General features: G+C 47.7%; 1 protein-coding gene across 2 annotated transcripts in view; it reads right to left on the reverse strand.

Annotated features, from left to right (window-relative positions):
• Positions 1 to 267: 267 nt before the first annotated feature.
• IPO13 (importin 13) overlaps positions 268 to 22,306 on the reverse strand; it is an 82,366-nt gene continuing 60,327 nt past the window's right edge. The window contains exons 15-20 of one of the 2 annotated variants that reach the window (XM_088455620.1): positions 12,496 to 12,548; positions 8,189 to 8,255; positions 6,071 to 6,129; positions 4,983 to 5,072; positions 2,406 to 2,587; positions 268 to 2,213 (exon numbers count right to left, since the gene is read on the reverse strand). In XM_088455620.1, the coding sequence (XP_088311746.1) occupies positions 2,117 to 2,213; positions 2,406 to 2,587; positions 4,983 to 5,072; positions 6,071 to 6,129; positions 8,189 to 8,255; positions 12,496 to 12,548 (548 nt within the window). In that variant the 3' untranslated portion in view covers positions 268 to 2,116. Of the gene's footprint in view, positions 2,214 to 2,405; positions 2,588 to 4,982; positions 5,073 to 6,070; positions 6,130 to 8,188; positions 8,256 to 12,495; positions 12,549 to 22,306 lie in introns of those variants that run through there. The other variant, XM_088455621.1, reaches the window with a different exon arrangement.

A 22,306-nucleotide genomic window follows, 5' to 3' on the forward strand; every position in this document is an offset into this window, starting at 1 on the left:
GTAAGAAAGTAGGACAAAAGTTTCTGGAATCCCTCAAGGGTCCCAATAATTCCTTACTCATACACAGGGTAATGAATCGGAGGCCTCAGGACCATAACTGACCCTGCTTTGGTACATAAAGGTCTTTCTTTCAGGTGCGTTTTTGCAAAACAAAATCTCTATTGCAGTTGCCAATTTGTGAGTTTCAAATGCAAATTATGACTAGGGTTTCCTCTTTATTTTCGGGTGACAATGTTTATTGTAGCAAATAAGAATACCATAAAAATATTTAATTATATAACATCTTGTTTTTATTTTAAACAAGCCAGGGAAGAGGGGGAAATAATCTCAGGGGAGGGAGGGTAATGAATGTAGTACCAATGAATTTCTATCTTGTGTTGGTGCACCTCCTCTATATGGAAACAGCAGATGGGCTTTGTGCGCCTATGCTTACAGCTGCGTGGGAGGGGAGAGAGTCCCTGCAACCATCTGCCATTCGCACAGGTATCCAAGGAGGCTTTTTCATATACTTTTAATGACACACAACTGTTTCCCCCCTCATAGTGCACTGTATAAAATAGATAAACCAAAAAGCATAGGAACGGGCAGCATGCCCCCCTCTCTAAATCTGCAACCAGCCCCAGTGCTAGACAGCGTGGTCTATTCCTATTAGTAACAGAGACTAAAAACTCAAGTCCGCCCTGCCGTAAGCACGGGGCTGATGTCGCTATGGCGCAGTAAAACAAAGGCTACCAGCCAGACGGTGAAATGTGCTGCAGGCTGGCGCCCCAGGGACTCACCATATTATATAGATTGCACTTTTACATTGCAAGAACATCGGTCATCTTTATAAACAGGCCTCAATAAATTACTCTGATAGGTAGTAGCCAGCAATTATGTAACAACCAATCTACAGGTCACACAAATGTCCATAAAGATTGCAGCATATTAGACATTTTTAAAAAACTTTGCGCTTGTTACGTGCACCACCGGCTCCTCCTCCTCCTCTCAGTTGATGCTGGTTACATGCTGTGCGGTTACAGAAGTTAGAGGTGCCCGATGGAGTATAAAACTAAAGAGACCTCAACATCCTCCAAGTCAGACACTCATTTAAGGGAAATCTCTCCCCCCTCCCCCCCATTTGTGACTGTTCCAGTATAGAACATGTAATGGTTGGGGAAGGGCAAAAACAGCTGAATAGGACGATTGCCTCTTATCAGAAGGTTTTTCCAAAAGAAAACAAACAACAATCTTTATTGTGGTCTTTGCCAAGATGATTATGGTGTAACTGTACTGGCAGCCGCATGCTTTGCTTTTATAGAAGAAGGGCACAGACTGGCCAAACCATTAAGGTCATATAACCAGGTTCTGATAGGTAGAGGAGTTGCTTTAACCCTGGAAATGCAAAGTTGGTTGGGGGTCCTTCTCCAAAATATATATAAGCAGCTTTAATCTCAGCCAGCTATCATTGCTGTAAGGTGACACCAGACCAGACGTTTTTCCAGGAGGTCTGTGCGCGGAACGAACATAAGAGACTGGTTTAATAGTGGTTAGGGCGGCATGCTTTCTGCAGTTCTCTTGTGTAATGAGAAACATTTGCGAATGGAAATCCTTGGGTTCAGACACAGAGAGGAAATGTAAAACCATTGCCCCTTTCTTCCATATCCTGGAGGTGAACGGATCTGGGACTCTTTGAGAACGGCGTACAGTGTACCAGTTCAGGGTAAGTAGTAAAATCTGCAGACATGCTTATCAACAATAAAAGTCAGAGCGGAAGCAACAAGTGATCACTGTACATATCCTACAAGCAGCAATTGTTTGTATTTAACCACACGATCCGTGTTAGATGTGTCCTCTGGGACTATTGCATCCTGCGGAGTCTTTCATGGAGGTTTGATAAGCATCTGGCAAGGGAGTACTTTCCACATGCTTTGATCTCCATCCAGACTCCTGTAGCTCTGGGCACAACAGGTGGACAAAAGGTTAATGGAGAGAGGCTCCAGACAGTTTTCTCTCAACGATGGATGTGGACGCAGCAACAGCTCTGAAGGTGGACGGGTGGAGGCGGGCAGAGCAGAGTGGCTTGGAATTGCAGGTGGGTATGCCAGCCAATGCCCATTCTCTATCAAGGACTTGATCAGTATTCAGCAGTGTACTCTGTCCCGTGTAGGCCGCGGCACAGCAACGTGAATTCCTTCACCATGTCCCTTATCCGTCGCTTGTTCACACGCTCCCTGCATGGAGTATTACAGATTAGTATACCGTTACTTCAGTTAGGAGATCTTATTACGGTGCTGCCGTGCTCTTTCTAAACATCTATTAAGCGATCATGCTCATACTGATGACACTTTGATCATTATTACTCTCGCTAGATCTCCATCCCGCTAATGAGATCATTTAAAGCCCAACATTTACAGGTCGCTCACCTCAGGATGTGTTGTGAAAAGTTATCTTTCTGCTCTTGTGTCACACGTGGGGACGGGAAACCGTCCTCCTGCATCGCCTCCTTCAACCAGACCGCCAGGTAGGAGAAGCAGTTTTTATTGAGAGAGAAGAGGATATCTGCGAAAGGCTCCATCAAATTGCGTGATGCCTGCCCACCGATTCCCTGCAGACAGACAGACGGAGGTGCTGAATACATACAATGCTAAAACCATGACTTACTGGAGATCTGTGCGGTGATGACAAGTATGACAACTGTGTGAAGGCTTTGGGGTCTATTTACTAAGCAGTGTTAGGAGACAGAGTGAAAAGTGATAAGAAAGTGATAAGGTGCCAGCCAATCAGCTCCCAACTGTCACCTTACAGGCTGTGTTTGAAAAATGACAGTTGGGAGCTGATTGGCTGGCACCTTATCACTTTTCACTCTGTCCCCTAACACTGTTTAGTAAATAGACCCCTGAATCTACTGATGATGTCCATATACTGGAAACCTCAATTAGTGAAGCACAAACAGCAGAGTTTAATCCTGAATATAAAAACGGATTCTAAGGACATATAAATCTATGTGTAGCATGAGTCCTGACTTGTAACATGGGGAGCATAGGCACTGGGTGACTGCCCTATTGCAAAAGGTAATGGGAAGAATCAACCCTTCTGGATGACACAAATATTCCAGGTATAGTAATAAAACAAGGCAACTGTAGCAGAAATGGATGAAATGTGAATTGCACAATATAATGTTACACCGGCCCAGCGTACACAGGTAGAGTCTATCAACATTCTCATTTCTAAATAAAGTATCTATGTGCAACATGGGCAGGAGGCTTCCCGAGTGTTTATAATGAGCTATTAGCCTCATTTATTCCCACAGAGGCCCTGATTCAGAGCCGGACGCTCTGACAGAGCGCTCGCTCTGAATCAGGGCCGGGCTATTTATTTTTTTTTTGAACGGCCTCCTGGCCGCTCGCATAGCTGTGAGTGACCACCCACAGCTAGAGCGAGCGGGCAGGAAGATGGTCACGATGGTCAAGACCATCGCGACCATCGGGCTTGCGACGAGACCCTTGTGGTAGGGTCTCGTTGCCGCAAGCCCTGGAGTGCTTTCGGCTCAAACAGAGCCGAAAGCACTCCCACTGACATCACTGGTGAAGTCAGTGGGGCCAGCCCCAGATGGTAGGCGTTCCCATGGGAACGCCTCCGTCTGGGCAGCCACGGCCACCAAAGGGGGCGAGCTGTCACACACCATCGACAGCAGGCCCCCTTTGGTACGAGACACAGAGCGACGGCTTGCCCGTCGCTATCCAGGTCACGCGAATTCGCGCGACGGAGCCGGTTCCGTCGTGCGCATGCGCACTGGGCCAACATCGACCCGCTTGCGAGCGGGTTTAAATCAGGCCCAGAGTCCTTTTACATGACAATGTATTCTGAGGAAGGGTGAATCGTCTTTTGTGATTTAGAGGTCTATGTCATAAGCCTTGGAGAGAGATAAATTACCAAACAGCTCCTAACACCCATGTTACAGGCTGGGTTTGAAAAAATATGACAGTTAGGAGTTGATTGGTTGGTCCTTTATCTCTTAGGCTTAGAACATCTACTCCTTAGTGGCATCTGCTTAACACTCGACTTGTCTCATTTTCAAAATCACTTGCAAATAGATTTCTTTGTTAACATTCATTTGTTGGACAAACGAATTTGAATTCAAATTTGCGGTCACCTGGTCATTCTGTATGACTTAACTTGTTTAACCCAGGGGAAATGACCCTGCAAAGTTTCCATAGTAACTCCAAAGCTTCCCAGGCAACAGAGAAACTGTAGTTCCCTCCGAACATTGTGCATCCTTACAGCAACTGCTGAGCACTATGTTCGCTCGTAGCTGGCCGATTTTCGCATTGTGTGCATGCGTGGGCATCGCAGGGCACGTGTGCTAACCAATTCGAGAGATCAGGAAGCGTTCACTCTCTGCGCATAGACAGCCCAGCAGAGTGAATGACAGGAGGAGCCGTTTGTGGGTGGTGACAGGGGCTGGCCACTGGAAACGGGGGAGTGGCGATCGAACGCAGGCGTGCCTGAGCGTCTCAACGCCATTTCAGAGGCGTGCATAATTAAGAGACAGCGTACACGTCACATGGCTGGATTTTACACTGAAGTGCTCGCAGTGCTTGCGGCAGGATATGGTCAACCACAAGCGCTGCGATCACATCCAATGTTACCCGATGTTCCGATGGTTGCATACACTTCCTGGAGATGACGTGCGCAAGTGGGCGTCTTAAGACAGGCTGGTGGGCGTTTGCATACACAAAGCGATCGCACGCCAAGATATAGTGGCCGTGGTAATGCCTTGCCGTGCGATCACCTGCCTTTGCTGAATTTGCATACGCTGGGTGCGAGCGAACGCTTCAAGCGAGCGGGTCTGAATCAGGTCCTATGTTTTCCTGACTGGAACAGTGCTGTCTTCTAAAATACATGTATGGCACCAGCCTAAGATGCATGGAGGATTTAGCCACCACATAATTTGTACCAAAATTAGCAAGAGAATACAGAGTGCAGAATTGTAGCCTCACCTCCAGTGTGCCTTGAAGCAGCAACTTTCCGTCTTGGTGAATCACTTGTCCTACAGGAGCAAGTTCTCCGCATCTCGGCAAAAACTCCATCTGTGATAAAAAATTTATCAATCAATCAACGCTTTAGTGGATTAATGGAGACCCCCAAAAAAGCTCCTCGTGGTACTGGCGGTTTTGACTCCTTGCCTTGGGATTTCCATTAGTTCATGTAATTAACCAACTAACTGGCTTCTTGCTTATAATCTCCAGAACTGTCCATCACATGAGACACTGGATAATTGTACAACCCCAAAAAACTTCAAAACTGGTTTGAGAGACCTCAGACAAGCCTAAGAATGTATCACGGCAGTCGCGTCAAATGCTAAACATAACCCGTAACTTAAGTATGGATTTTAGCTTTTCCAGTTAGGAGCTTCATGCCCTGTTAGACAGATGTAAGATCAGTTCAGTAGCAGAAAAAAACAACAGCGCTGTTACATAGAAACTAGGGGTGAGCGGATTCGGTTCTACTCGGTTCCGTTCGGTTTTAAAAACCGAACCTTATTGGCTATCCAAAACTCGTGACAGCTGATACCCAATAAGATTCGGTTTTTAAATCCGAACGGAACCGAGTAGAACCGAATCCGCTCACCCCTAAAATTATAAACACCTTTAACTGCTGAAGTAATTTCATAGATGCTGCCAAACAGAATTGGAAAATGTATCAGTGTATGGAACGAGTAAGCTAGAGTAATTCCATCCACAATGTAATATGCTATATATACTGTATATGGAGTCCTATGTGTATGCTGCCAGGTCCCCCAACATCCGCTGCTGCGTTCTAGGCTCTCATATGGTAAAGGGCAGGTCGGCATGAGCAATGAGAGTGCAGCAGACATTGCTGGACTTTAAAAAAAAGTGTTAGTTGAATTTTGATTGTTTTCTAGTACTAAATTGATCATACATTTCAAGCTGTCAGAATACATCCTCCTCCTGTAAAATGACAGCTGCAGGTCTTGACCCTTTTGACTGTATTCTGTCTAGAGAGGGCACCTGATCGTCTCCTCTTTAACCCACTCTGTGCAGATGAGCACATACTGTATACTCACAAAAAAACCACAGCTGGACTTGACAGTGGTTGGCTCTGGGAACTTTAAAGAAAGGACACCTGCATTAAGTATAAGAGATTCAACAAATTAACCACTGTATAAAAGGGCAGTAAAACAGACTTCTTTTTGGTAACACACTGCAAAATACACAGGCGGTAAAAGTTGCGGCAGACAGGTCTTCTGCGCACAATTGAGGTTTTCAATTTTGTGAACTGAATAACCGAAAGCAGCCGACAGGTCACGGACGCACGGGGCCTAGACCTGCTCACTACTGTCACTGTGAAAAGCAGAGAAGGTTTCACACGAATGTCTCAGTTCCTGTTGGACAGTGTGCCGCTGTACTGTCACCTTGAAATGCAGAGATGTTTAACATTGAAAGGGCTATTAAACAAAATGAGGTGTCGGTTTTCTACCGTATTCAACACAAAATACTGTTACTTACACATAAGGCCACTAACCAAACCAGACCAACATACATCTCTTCACTCATCTCAAAATATCTCCCAACCCGACCTCTCCGCTCAGCACAAGATCTGCGTCTCTCATCCCCACGCATTACTTGCTCCCACTCATGGTTACAGGACTTTCTTCGGGCTGCACCCACTCTATGGAATGCCTTACCACGCAAAATAAGACTTTCCTCTAGTCTCCAATCCTTCAAGTGTTCCCTGAAAACTCACCTCTTCAGGCAAGCTTATCAGATTCCAGAACTGCCCACATAACCTTCATAGCCTCCATATGTAATTACATCCCCTTTCACAGTCCACACACAATCTCACACATTGTCTTTCTCCTGATATTTGGCCGACATTCCTGTGTGACTGGATCATGCAGCCAACTAAGAAACTCTGCATTCTGGCTGGACCAAATTGCGATATATAGCACCTATCCTTGTGTATTATCAATGCCTATTTCCCTATAGATTGTAAGCTTGCAAGCAGGGCCCTCTTACCTCTGTGTCTGTCTGTTATTATCCTGTTTTGTTCGATAAATGTTTCCAATTGTAAAGCGCAATGGAATATCCTGCTCTATATAAGAAACTGTTAATAAATAAATAAATAGTAATATAAATAATTACAGATGTGTCCTTGCTCGTCTAGTCTCAACACGCCATGCAGCGCAATATGCATGGCGTGAGTGAGCCATCCGGTACAATGCAACTCTGCTAGCTTTGCGAGTCTTTTTTTGCGGCAAACGCGTCTAAGTCGCAATGCGTGAATTTAACTTAACATGGAGAAAAGCTGCGGCCCTTCGTCGTGGCATTTTGCATGCTGGTTGAGGGCCTAAGTCGCACACGGATATACAAGTGTCGCATATCAAATTAATCAGCACAGTCTCCTGGTGCGTCCTAGTCACATCGCATTGCGACAGACGCATTTTCAGCAAAAACAGATGTCTGGCGCTAGCAGCGTTGCATAGGACCAGGTGCGCACATATGGTGCTGTTTGGTGCGACTGCAGCAGAGACAAGTGAGGATACATCTGTATAGTGATGTCTGAAAGTTAGCCTATCGCTTAGGGAACAAATAATTCCTTCTGTGCTCATGTCCATTACCTGACAGTGAGAATCGGCCCATTGCGCTCCCCGACTACATTATGGCCCCTATTACCGGGTATAAGTGCTGCAAACATTTACATCAGTACCCTGAAAGGACAGGATCCTGCACAGAGACCAGAGGGCACTGCCATTTTTCCCCAGGGCCCAAGGCCATACCTTTCAATATGGCCAGATTGCCGATAACAGCCAACAAGACCGTAGTGTGTTGGGGCATATGAATTACACCTTATTAATGAGATACTTGCTTAAAATGAGAAGCGTATCGTAGCTGTATTATCCATCATCAGCTGAAGGCTCTGGTAGAGGTGCCAGGGCACACAGAGCAGTGGTAAGAAGCACTTCAACCAATGCAATAACAGTCTCCATGCTCATTCATTAAAACACAGATATGTACTGATGAGGAGAAAGCACAGCTGTGTGGGAACTGTCACTAAAAGACAGCATGTAATGGTCAGACCTAACACATTTACCATATACTTTACAGCGCCCTGGGAAGACATTTCTAAGCAGTAAGGAACCAGTGTTCTAAGTATTGTCAGATGTAAGAATGTGCCACCTTACCGCACTGAAAAACCGCTTTAACATCCAGCTCACTGGACAAGAAGAGACACGGCTTGCGTTTCAGGGCCTGCGAAGTGTAACAGACACAGAGATAAACACATTTTGTGGACAGTTTCAGGTACTCACCCTTCAGTCACTTACCTGCCCCCAGGCTGCAGACAAGCTGTATGGATTCCTGTTGGGGAATCTGGGAAATGACGTGTTCTTCTTCAGAACCACAGTAAAAGTGTTTAGGTTATACAGAGAGGTCTGCTTCCATTAAAGCAGGGATGGGGAACTTCCTGCCGGGGGGCCATATAAGGCCCTCTGAATCGTTTGGTCTGGCCCTCTGAGCTTTTTTCTGCTAGCCTCATCTGGCTAGCTGGGTGCCTAGAATGGCACCCTGCAGCCAGATTCTATGTAGCAGTGCCACCTGGAGCGTCCTTAGGATGCTTCAGACGGTCACACCGCTGCCCTTACAGCTCCCCTGAGCATCCTCAGGATGCTCCAGTCATGGCTGTAATCACTGGCGATTGTGGCACTGCCCCCGTGTGAAGTCACACGGAGGGGGCGTGGCCTGCACCGGGGCCCGCAAATAATGTTATATATATCAAAATGGCCCTCGGCAGAAAAAAAGGTTCCTCACCCCTGCATTAAAGGGTCCCGTAACCATTCGCAGTGGAGTTCTCCTGTCACCTGCGCACATGGTGGTGGCAGCATTTTCTGGCCTGAATCAATATATACTCATTAAGTTCACTCGGAATCTGTGACAGGTCATTAGTGACACTGGTGAGGCATGAGGCACACAGTGTCTCAGTGTACCATAGTCTGCAGACTCATGATTCAGGCCACCAAATAGCTGCCTCCAATGTAAATTCCACTTTAAAGATATTTATTCTAGATCTAGGAATCACCTGTATGAGCATGTAGTCCACAGTCATTGGGATATTGTGTACAAGTAGACAGGTTATTGTATCACTAATATAAATTGCTCCCATAGTATATGCACCTTATACTTAACTGCAAAGCACTAATATTACAATCATAGCAGCTTAATGTAGTAAACCCTTTCAATACCCTAGTTCAGTGGTGGCGAACCTTGGCACTCCAGCTGCAGTGGGACTACATATCCCAGCATGCCCTGCCTGTTTTAGCAATCCCTAATGCAGGGGTCTTCAACCTTGGCCCTCCAGCTGCTGTGAAACTACACATCCCAGCATGCACTGCCATAGTTTTAGCATGCTGTTATATCAAAAAGGTGGCAGTGCATGCTGGGATGTGTAGTTCCACAGCAGCTGGAGGGCCAAGGTTGAAAACCCCTGCCCTCATGGCAAAACTCTGGCAGTGCATGCTGAGATATGTAGACCCACAGCAGCTGGAGTGCCAAGGTTCGCCACCACTGCCCTAGTTAAAGGCGCAATGACCTCTGTCACACATCTGCACCTCCTTCATCAACATTGTATGTCCTTCTAATGTTGTGTGCGAATACTTGTATGTTTTTAGGATTTGTGCTGCTGTCTGGTATTGCGGGGTTTTGCGGCACCTTGCAAATATATGTATATGATGCGGATATTAAGTGACTGTAGAAATAATTCACGTGGGAGGACTGAAGCTCACAGCTCAAAACACAATTAAGTCTATTGATGGAGACTACCATTTACTAGAGTGCCACTGGTATGGTCTATGTCATTATCATGCCATTTGTATTAATGTGTGATAACTTTCTCATGAAGGAACGCCCTGAAAGAACAGCCTACTCGTAGGAACACAGGTGACATCATGTTATGACTTCACGGGGGCCACAGACAAGCCCAGGATAGGCCGAAAAAAAAAATGAGAGAAAAGCTAGATAGCTGCTACTCCCCAAGTTTGCTCATAAACTGTATTAAAGGATAACACAACTATGTCAGGCATTTGTAACCCCTGTACTAACAAAATGAAGAACATTTTTTTTAGTAGACCAGCACCCATAGCAGCGGTGGAGCCATGATGCTCCTTCTTGTGTGAACCTCCTTCCGAGTCCATGGATTTCCCTGGCTCACACCTTCATATTATATTGGCAGCTCAGGGATCTCTATTTCCAATGATTAGCTTCTACAAAACAAAATCCCTGAACATACGCTGGTGGCTAAAATTGCGGACACTTTTTGAAAGTTGAATGTTTATCAACTTCGAATGCTTATAAAAACTGTTACACTTCATGCAGTGCAATGATTCATATATCAAATGAAAGGAAATTTAATGCTGAATTCAACACAATAAACAGAGGTCAAATATTTGCATTACAAGGTAAGTTATGCTGTGAAAACAACACTTAGGACAGTAACATCATAAGTACACAGATTTTCACCCTATCAGTATTTCGTTGGGTATCCTTTATTTTTCAAGACTGCAGCACAGCGTCGTGATCCAGGATTGTGGTGTTAAGTGAAAATGGTCTTTCGTATGCAGCAATTGCGAGAGAAATTAGTGGGAATGTGACAACATCAGGAGTACGAAAGTTTTGTTTACGCTATCAGGTAACACAATCTATACAAAACAAAGAAGGAAAAGGCAGGAAAAAGTGCACAACAGCTGTTGATGATAGGAGAATAAAACTAATTTGCGTCAGGGACAGATGGATGTCATCTGCGGCCATTAGCAGTGACCTGAGTGCAACTAGTGTTTTTGTCAGTGCAAGGACGGTACGGAGAAGACTAACGGAGGTTGGCCTAAAAGGTAGGATTCCCCGAAAAAAGCCATTGCTGAATAAAAAGCAGCGGCAGAAATGAATACAGTGGGCTAAAGAACACATTGCATGGACAGAAGGTCAGTGGAAACAAGTGATATGGAGTGACGAAACTAAGATATCGATATTTGGTAGTGATGGGAGAAAATGTGAGAGACATCGCATCGGGCAAGAGGTGCATCCAGATTTTATTCAAGCGACAACAAAGAATCCTACAAGTGTTATGATCTGGGCATGTTATGACAGCAGATGCTGTAGGCCGCCGTTATGTCACAGATGGCACACTGAACAGCAGAAAGTACATTGACACCATCCTACAACCAAAACTTCTACCTTCTATCAGGGATCTTTTTCCAGATAATGCCCATTTTTTTTCAGCAGGATTCAGCTCCCTGCCACACTGCACGGAAATGCAAAAATGGGTTCACGGAGAATGACATACAGGTGCTGGGATGGCCAGGAAACAGCGCAGACCTGAACCCCATAGAACATTTGTGGCTCTGTTTGAAAAAAACTGGTACATCTGAGGCTTTCATCCAATAAAAGACAATTAATTGAGGCTATAATTGTCTCATGGCACCACACAAAAAAGAAGGAAGAGCTCCAAACATTGGTTGGCTCGATGACACATCGCTGTGCTGCTGTCTTGGTAATTAAAGGATACCCAACAAAATACTGATAGGACAGTAACATCATAAGTACACAGGGATTTTCACTCTAAATGTTGATTTCACGGCATAACTTCCCTTGTAATGCAAATATTTAACCTCTGTTTATTGTGTTGAATTTAGCATTACATTTTCTTTCATTTGATATCTGAATCATTGCACTGCATGACGTGTAAGTTTTTCTAAGCATTCGAAGTTGAAAAACATTCAAATTTCAAAAAGTGTCCGCAATTTTGGCCACCACTGTATACTTTTATTTTTTTTTATTTTTTTTTTGGGGGGGGGGGTCATTTTGGTAAAACGTTTCTGATCTCTTCTTGGAAGAACAGATTATTAGCTTCTTCAGTGAACATGGAATACTGTACAATGCCATTTCTATAGACACAGTTAAACAATAATCGTTTTCTCCACAGTCCATCGTTACGCTGATCAAACAATCAATCCAGGTGACATGCCTGGTGTGGACCAGCTGCAATACAAAATGCTGACACAATAGGACATTTACATTGATAATAGGATGAAGGGTCCCATTTTTGCACTTCAGCGAACAGAACGTTGAGCCACAATCAACCCAGCAGCCCCATGGTGATAACGGCAGATTGTTTGTTAAAGCCTGGTCTGAGAGCAACCACCTAACAGTGAGGACAGGGTGCGATGGGACCTCACTCATAACTGCCCTATATTTTAAAAACAGTCCCAGCTCGTTAGACACCTAAACCGCATCAGCTGTGTGACTTTGCTTTCCGTAAGGCCATCTCAAAGAAAGAACAGGTGCAAAACTTGATGGAGAAAGGCTACGGAACTAAAAGAAATCATAGCCAGAAAAAAGGGGGAAAGAACAGAAAGCCAAATTGAATCAAATAAGGAAGAAAGAAATCGAAGGAGGAAGAGAGAGAGAAAGAAAAGTGAATGAAATAAAACCCAAAACACACCTGTGCCAGGAGTTGCATAAATGAATCAACAATATCAGGATGGTCCCTGGGTCCTAAAAATATAATAAAGATGTAACTTAAGAGAAAATTATACAAACAGCAACTTAATCTCATATAAGTCATGTGATACAGAAAGAGTTTACAGGGGAAGGGAGGAGAGGTGCGGGGCAGGAGGGGGGACGGGAGGGAGGAGTGAGGTGCAGGGGAAAAAAGACATGAACAACTCGAAATTAGTCAAATAAACAAAATTATGAGACTTGAAGAACCCAAAAACAGAACGAACAAATTAAAAAGAAAGATGCCTTTGACCCTGACCATCCCGCACACTCAGACATTGATGGAATGCGGTAGGGAAGACGCCATTGTGTCAGAGCCAGTTGTTCATTGATGGCTTGTCCACATAGAGGTTTGGAAGACCGGGAGCTTTCGGAATGACCCACAGTCTCCCCCCTACCAGATGTCACCATACCGCCTGCCTTCCATTGGTATTAAAGCTTTGGATTCCCTACGCAATAGGAGGAGCTGGTACCATTTTGCCTCTTATCTCATGTCTTGGAATGATTACTGGTCTGTGCCAAACACTAAGCGCTTGCACTGTAACCTGGGCTCTTAAGGGCTTCAACAGACATAAGGGTGAAAATGTACAGAGCAAACAAGAAAGAAGAAGCAGAATGGTGAAAAGCAGTGAGGAAAACACAGTTTCTACACCAAATAAAAAAAAATAAATATATATATATATATATTTAATTTCAAAAGTAATGTCAAATAAATGTCCACACCACAACGGCTGGTTTCTGGAGTTTATATGACCTTCCAGTAGCCTGCTTCTGACTGAACTAACCATTATAAGCTGTGCAGTGCAGACCAGCCCCCAGAAACGAACATTCCCGATACTGGTCGACTTTACAAATGAATGCTTTTCCAAGCAGTACTGAGAGAGCTGCCATTTACATGCACAGTAACATTCAAGAGGCCTGTAATGAATTGATCATTTACTAAACTTGATTTATTTCTGTTAGCTTCAGAAATAACTTGGACTAGTGGGATGAAATGTTGTCACGCTGAACACAAGCACAATGCTTTCCAATAGACACTACTTAAAGTGCAGCCACCTTGTTGACTACACTAAAGCTGGTCACACATCTAAAGATTATCTGTCCAACCAGCCAACTAGTTGATTGGTTGGAATGAAAATCTGGTAACGTATGGGAGTAACTGATGATCAGCAATTTGCTCTTAAATGCCAGAAAACAGATGAAAATGATCGTTCAGACAAGTTTGTTAAATGTTTGATCTAAACAATTTGTTCAAACAACAGTTTTGTCCATTTTCCGGCGTTTGGGAGCAAATTACTGATTGTCATTTACTTTCATACCTTACCAGATTTTCATTCCAACCAATCAACTAGTTGGCTGGTTGGACAGATAATCTTTAGATGTGTGGCCAGCTTAATACTTTTGATAATCAGACTATTATACTTAAACATTAAATCCTCGTCTCCGAGTCCATTGGGGCAACCACTGGTACATTGGCAGAGTACACACTGGCCTTTGAGAACTGCCTTGACCACATCCAGAGAATATAAAAAAAAATAAAAAGTCCTCCTCTTACGGAGACCCACCACAGTTCTAAAGGGTTTAAAAAAAAGTGGTAGTGTTGCCCATAGCAACCAATCATTCTTGCAATCATTTTCTAGAGCGTACCAGATAAAATGAAAGCCAGATTCTGATAGGTTGCTATGGGCAACACCACTTTTGAAAACCTGCATTTTAGTAAATATATTGTTAAGACCGGGATTTACAAATTCCTTATGTAGATGGAACTGGGAGACCACTAGGTGCTAAAAGGATGGTTTAGGCATGCTAACTGACCTGTCTTCACGAAATACGGAGAGGTATCAGACAGTGCCCCCATAAGTCTCTTAACTGTGGAATAAGCTAAAATAAAGGCTACTTCCAGGTAAGAAACGTAAGGTCCACCCTACTCAAACATGCTAAAAAACAAGAGATATGGTAAGAACTTACCTTTGTTATCTCTGTTTCTACGAAGTCCATAGGGTCCACAGGGTTGACCTTGGGGTATAGCTGGATCTGGATCCACGGGCACCACGCAGTTAAAGCTTTGCTGCTCCCAGGATGCACTTGGGTCCGTCCTCCTCTATACCCCGCCCCGGCCACAGGCACCTCAGTTGGTAAGCAGCTAAGGCCGGAGGAGGAGACTAAACAGAGAGAAGGAAGACTGGAACACACAAGAAACCATACTCACAGAAATGGGAGACGGAAAACCGGTGACCAGCCACACAGCCCATTTGAAGCCAGGTGCGTCAGGGCGGGCGCCCTGTGGACCCTATGGACTTCGTAGAAACAGAGATAACAAAGGTAAGTTCTTACCATATCTCTTGTTTTCTACTTCAGGGTCCATAGGGGGTCCACAGGGTTGACCTTGGGGATGTCCCAAAGCAGTTCAACTAAGGGCGGGGACGCTCCTGTGCTGAAAGGAGTACCCGGCGCCCAAAGGATGCATCCTGAGAGGCGAAGGTGTCAAACGCATAAAACCTCAAAAATGTCTGAATTGAAGACCAAGTAGCCGCCTTACACAGCTGAACAGCGGAGGCGCCACGTCTAGCAGCCCAAGAGGGACCCACAGAACGAGTGGAATGAGCCTTAACAGAGGCTGGCACAGGTAAACCCTCCTGCGCATAAGCCTCACAAATAACTGAACGAAGCCAACGGGCTAACGTTTGCTTGTTGGCAGGCCAACCCCTCTTGTGAAAACCGAAGAGGACAAACAAAGAATCCGACTTCCTAACCGAAGCAGTCCGGTCCACATAGATTCTAAGTGCCCGGACCACATCCAAGGAAGCCTCACCAGCAGAAAGATCAGGTGACTGAAAAGCTGGCACAACAAGTTCCTGATTAATGTGGAACTTTGAAACCACTTTGGGCAAAAACTCAGGACGCGTGCGGAGCACTGCCCTGTCCTGGTGAAAAATCAGAAAAGGAGGGCGACAGGAAAGCGCCCCCAATTCTGAAACCCTCCTGGCCGAAGCAATTGCCAGAAGAAAAATGGTCTTAAACGTCAGCCACTTGAGCTCCACCGACTCAAGCGGCTCAAAAGGAGGACCCTGCAAGACCCTCAGTACCACCGTCAAGTCCCACGGAGCCACCGGAGGCACGAAGGGAGGCTGGATCCTGAGAACACCTTGGAAAAAGGTGTAAACATCTGGCAGTGTAGCAATCCGTCGCTGAAACCACACGGACAAAGCAGACATATGAACCTTCAGAGAGGCCAGGCGTAAGCCGAGGTCCAAACCCGATTGAAGAAATTCCAAGATTCTGGAAACCCGGAACACCTGCGGATCATAGTTTCTGGATTCACACCACTGAAAATAAGTGCGCCACAACCTGTGGTAAATCCGCGCGGAAGCAGGCTTGCGTGCCCTAAGCATGGTACCAATCACTGAACTGGAGAAACCCCGAGACCTCAAGACGGCTGTCTCAAGAGCCACGCCGTCAAAGACAGCCGACCCAGATCCGGGTAAAGGCAGGGCCCCTGAGACAACAGGTCCCGACGCTGAGGAAGAAGGTACGGAGCGTCGATGGAGAGGCACCTCAGATCGGAGTACCAAGGACGTCTGGGCCACGCCGGAGCCACCAGCACGAGCGTGCCGCCGTCCTGCTTGAATTTCCGCAGAACCCGAGGAAGTAAGGATATCGGAGGAAACAGATACGCCAGGTGAAATGTCCATTTCACCGACAGAGCGTCTACCAGACAGGCGCCTGCGTCTCTTGTCCTTGACCCGTAAACGGGCAACTTGTGATTGTGACGGGAGGCCATCAAGTCCAGCTCCGGCAGCCCCCACCTGTCCACGAGTAGCTGAAACACCTCTGGGTGAAGCGACCATTCCCCGGGATGCACATCGTGACGGCTGAGGAAGTCCGCCTCCCAATTGAGGACTCCGGGAATGAAGACTGCCGAGATCGCTGGAACGTGACACTCCGCCCAAGCAAGAATGCAAGACACCTCCGACATTGCTGCCCGACTGCGAGTTCCCCCTTGGTGGTTGATGTACGCCACCGTGGTGGCGTTGTCGGACTGCACCTGAACTGCCCTTCCGTGAAGAGCGGGGCCGGACGACTGCAGGGCCCTGTACACAGCCCGCAGTTCCAGGATGTTGATGGGGAGAAGTGCTTCTTCCGCGGACCAACGACCCTGAAGCGATACTGAGCCGGTCACTGCCCCCCAACCCCGAAGACTGGCATCCGTCGTGAGCAGGACCCAGTCCGGGATCCAAAAGGGGCGCCCCTCGACCAGATGCACCGTCTGAAGCCACCAAGCCAAAGACTGCCGAACCTCCGCGGACAACACCAGCATCTGAGAGCGGATCCGGTGAGGTAACCCGTTCCATTCCGATAGAATCAGCCCCTGCAGGGGCCGGGAATGGAACTGGGCAAATTCCACCATGTCGAATGTCGACACCATGGACCCCAGAACTCTCATAGCTGAATGGACCGACAGGCGGCAACTGCTCAGGCAACTGTGTATCCGCAGCTGCAGGGAGGAGACCTTCTCTGGAGTCAGGAAAATCCGCTGCTGACGAGAATCCAGCAGGGCTCCCAAATGAACCATCCGCTGTGATGGAATCAGGGAGGACTTCTTCCAGTTTATCAACCACCCGTGTGCTTGAAGACAAGCAATGGTCAGGTGGAGATGTCGAAGAAGCACCTCCGGGGAGCTCGCCAGCAGCAGAAGATCGTCCAGGTACGGCAACAGACGTAGACCCTGACCCCGAAGGTGGGCAGCCATAACCGCCATCACCTTGGTGAACACCCTCGGAGCCGTGGAAAGGCCAAAAGGCAACGCCCGAAATTGGTAGTGATGGTTCAGGATAGCAAACCTCAGATACCGCTGATGTGCCGGTGCTATGGGCACATGGAGATAGGCGTCCTGGATATCGAGGGAGACCATATAATCCCCGGGTTCCATCGCCAGAATGATGGAACGTAACGTTTCCATCCTGAACCTGGGAACTCTGAGGTATCTGTTCAGAGACTTCAAATTCAGGATAGGGCGATGAGAACCATTGGGTTTCTGTACCAGAAACAGAGTAGAATAGTACCCCGTCCCGCGCTGAGACTGCGGAACGGGAACAATGACCCCTGCTTGTAGCAAGGATTCTATAGCTACCTGAATCTGACCAGCTTTGGTCTTGTCCAGAGAAGGACTCGTACAGAAAAACTGGTGGGGCGGCCTGAACCGAAAAGACAGGGCGTACCCCTGAGAGACTACTTCTCGAACCCAGGCATCCGTGGTGGCATTGTGCCAACACTGGGCGAATTGGAGAAGTCGGCCTCCCACTCTGGGGTCCCCCAGAGAGAGGCCCGTCCCATCAGGCAGCAGGCTTATCCTCCTGCTTGGAAGAAGGGCGCCGAGCACTCCATGCCTGCTTCTTGGGCTTGGGTGCGGCCTTGGTCGCCGAATGTCTCGGGAAGGACTGGCCCTTGGCCTTACCCTGAACCCGAAAGGACCGAAAGGCAGAGCTCCTCACTTTAGCCGGCGCAGAGGCCGAAGGGAGAAAAGCCGACTTGGACTTAGCCAAAGTATCCACTATTCTGTCCAAATCCGGACCAAATAGTAAATCACCATTAAAAGGCAAGGCCTCCAGACCCTTTTTTGAATCTGCATCAGCCCTCCAGGACCTCAGCCACAGGGAGCGCCGAGCAGACACCGCTGCAGCCGACACCCTAGAAGTGAGCAGGCTGGCATCCAAAGACGCTTCCCCAATATAGGAAGCTGCATCCCGCATCTGTCCCACTAACGCTCTCTGGATATCCAGAGCCTCATCAGGAAAGGTATCCTCCAAGGCATTGGCCCATGCCTCAATGGCTTTAGCCACCCAGGAGATAGCCATGGACGGGCGAGCCACCGCCCCGGAAAGAGAATAAATGGACTTTAAACAAGTCTCCACCTTCCTGTCCGTGGGATCCTTCAAAGAGGAGATAGACGGCAATGGCAGCGTCGCGCTTTTGATCAAGCGGGTAACGTGGGAATCCACCGCCGGCGGAGTTTCCCATTTCCTGCAATGAGCTTCAGGAAAAGGATAGTTCGCCGCCAACCTCTTCTGTGGATGGAACCTCTTACTAGGCAATTGCCAGGCCGCCGCCATATGATCCGATAATTGATCAGACAGGGGGAACACAGTTGAGGTCACCTTGGCCTTTTTAAAATTAGGAAACTTCGACCTAGGAGCCGGCGCATCATCCTCAACATGTAGGATAGCCCGCACCGCCCTAACTAAGGCTGGAACATTAATGGAGGACTTAGCTTCCACCTCCTGCCCCATGACATCAGAGTCAGAGTCCTCATGGATTTCTCCATCATCTGAGGACACTTCCGAGTCCGACAACTGCGCAGCTAGTGAACTCACAACCGGACGTTTAGACACCCTTGGTGGCACATCACCTTGCAACATGGACTGAAACGCCGAGGATGAAGCCGCCAGACTCTGTACGGAGCTGGATAGAACATCCACCCAAGGCGGAGGAGTCGTCGGAGCAAAACTCTGCAAAGGCACTACAGACTGACGCGTCCCTGGGGAAGACTGCACATACACAGGCAGTCCCGAGTAAGGACCCACAGTCTGGGCCCCGGGGGAAGACCGCAACATTTGTGGAACCCTCGGGGAATGGGGGATGGTGGGCTGCGGTAACGCCCTAGAAGGGACCGCTGATGGGACCGATAACCGGTCCGCAATAGACGCCAGCACCTGTGAAAACATCGCCCAAGGAGGGTCCTGTGATACAGGGGGGTTGGAGGGGCCCGGTACCAGCTGGCACCGCCCGCACAGACCATCCTGAGATAAGTCCTCCCCATCAACTCCAGCAGCACAACGTCTGCAGGAAAATAGCACAGGAGCCACAGAGCGCTCAGTCTCCTCATCAGACATGATACCGTAAATCACAAGAAATAAGTATCACCAGAGGAATTACGGTTTTAACACCCGCGCACTCACCAGTATGCGACACAACAGCACAGATATGGTACTGTGTAGCACACAACAGTATGTGACTGACCCCACAAATACGTGTTTTATATAAGTGAGGGTCTCAGAAAAACGCCCTTCCCCCACACACCTGCCGGGCCGTAGGAGAAGGAAAGGGATAGTTATAAGCTGACAGTAAGGAGAATAAGTCACAGACAGGCAGCACTAGCAATAGTCACATACAATGCAGAAAAGTTAGTACTCACTGCACCTTCCGCTACAATCAACCGCCCAGATTCAGTGTCTGGGAGGGCTATAGCGCTGTGTACACTGTCCTTTAGCAGGGGAGAGGTACACAGGGGGACCGGTCCACTTGATACCGCCTGGGAGTCTGCGATGTGCCAGTAAAGATGGCCGCCGGAGACCTCAGAGGAGGAGTGGCCGAGAGATAAGAGCAGCTCAGCGACGCCAGACTCCTAGTTGAAAGGCGCGCTGAGCTGAGGAGAGGAGCCGCTAGACAGGGAAGGCTGCCTCCCCTGGCTAGCCATTAACCCCCGGGTTGCCGGTCCCGCTACCAGCCTGATACCCTGGTGGTCTAGCGGACACGCGGGGTATTCCTCAATTGAGGGGGAGCCCGCCGCCGCTAGCGCCTCCGGTCTGTCCCCAGAGACCGGAGGCTCCTGACTGCATTGAAGTATCCGCGGGCCGCCGCACACGGCGACCCGCGACTTACCTGATCCCCGTCGCGTCCGGCAGCAGTCAAGGGAGTCCCCAGAGCCCGGCTAGTACAGGCTCTGGGGTCCCGCCGCGATCCCCAGAGCTGTACTGGCGTCGCGGCGCCAGCGGGGAGGAGCGGCAGCGTGGACGTCCTAAAGGACAGTCTGATGCTGCCGCTCTAAAAGTGTAAAAAAAGTAGAAAAAAATAAAAAATTTCTCTTTTAAAATAAAGCTTAGGGGCTGCTCCTGCAGCCCCACTGCGACAGGGTGACCCGACTCCGGCCGGGCACCAACTAAAACTGAGGTGCCTGTGGCCGGGGCGGGGTATAGAGGAGGACGGACCCAAGTGCATCCTGGGAGCAGCAAAGCTTTAACTGCGTGGTGCCCGTGGATCCAGATCCAGCTATACCCCAAGGTCAACCCTGTGGACCCCCTATGGACCCTGAAGTAGAAAGGAGCATGTATTACGGCTGTCAGTCACAACTAGGTTGAAATTTTCACCCTCTTTAGGACCTGCGGCAGCATTAATGCTGGAGGGAACAGGTAACTCCAAGAGGGGTGTGGTATGAGAGATAGACAGTAATTAGGGGAAACAGTCGGGAAACCGACGGAGGGAATCCCAACCGCCGGCTTCCCGACTGTCTAATCCCGGCAAGGGTTAAATGACAGGCGTCGAAATCTCGACACTTGTCATTTTACCTACGCCGGGAGCCCAGCGCCGTGTTCGAAGGTAAGCCGGGCGCAGGACGCGGACAGCCGCGGCGGGGGAGGGTTAGTTTAGGGGCTCCCGGGATGTATGGGGACTTGGGGTTAGGCAGCCCCCCGAAGGGTTAGGCTAGGGGTTAGGGTTAGGCACCACCCGGGATACTTAGGTTTAGGCAGCAGGGAAGGGGGGTTAGGTTTAGGCACGGGGGGAGGCTAAGGTTAGGCACCTTAAAGGAGGGTAATGGTTAGGGGGGAAATTGATTAGCAATACATACCTTAAAGGACGATCGGGCTCTTCATCCATGTCGGGCTGCCGCTGTCGGGAATTGAACCGCTGGCAATACCGATTCCAGTAATTACATAGACAGTGTCTAGGTAGACACCAGATGTTAGACAGACAATAGGCCGACAGAGACAAAAGGTTGACACACTAAGGGTCGACATGCAAGAAGGTTGACCGATATAAATGGTAGACAGTATCTAAAGGTCGACACAAAAATGGTTGACTCGATTTTTTCTAGCCCTAATCTTCACCCTAACCCTCCCCATGGTGCCTAACCCTAACCATCGGGGTAGGTGCCTGACCCTAACCGTCCCTTCTAGTGTCTGACCCTAACCGTCCCTTCTAGTGCCTGACCCTAACCGTGCCTAACCCTAACTCCGGGTGCCTAACCCTAACCATCGGGGTAGGTGCCTGACCCTAACCGTCCCTTCTAGTGCTTAACCCTTTACAAAAAAAAATAATTATATATATATATATTTCTCTCTATCATGTGTCGACCATTTTTTTGTGTTGACTTTTTGACCCTGCCGACCTTCTTACATGGCAACCTTTTGTCCCTGTGGACCTATTGACTGTCTAACATCTGGTATCTATCTAGACATTTAGAAAGGTAAACTGCTTTTGGGGTAGTTTTATCACCCCTAAATGCTCGTCACTGTGCCTTTCTAAAAAGGTTCGTTTTGGTACACTGCCATCTTGTTTTATACTCTATGTTTTTATATGATATGCATTATTTGCTGAAGCAGAAACAAATGCTATAGTACTACACTATGGGAGATTCCCTGTAGTGATTTATTTTGCGATGCTGTCTGACACTGAAGGGGTACTTGCTAGTGTGTTGAAACCTACCGTCTGTTTTCTGAAGGAGACATTATAATGAGAACGTCAACTGTTTAAGAATATGGCCCAAAAGATCCTGGACTTTTTTTTTTATTGGAATTGACTATTCCTTGTAATACCTGAGGAAGGAGCGCTTAATACTGCATTCATTTGTTTATCTAATTACTATCTACAGTCTGGAACCTCTCCAAGAGATCGACACGGCTTCTGCCAACAACGCCTTTGGATCATCTGTCCTAGAGCAGAAGCACTTAGGCCTGGAAGTACGCCCCTTATCAGACATG

The sequence above is a fragment of the Taudactylus pleione genome, unplaced genomic scaffold (genome assembly GCF_031769625.1).
Source record: "Taudactylus pleione unplaced genomic scaffold, aTauple2 ptg000662l, whole genome shotgun sequence".
In the NCBI taxonomy this organism is placed as follows: domain Eukaryota; kingdom Metazoa; phylum Chordata; class Amphibia; order Anura; family Myobatrachidae; genus Taudactylus; species Taudactylus pleione.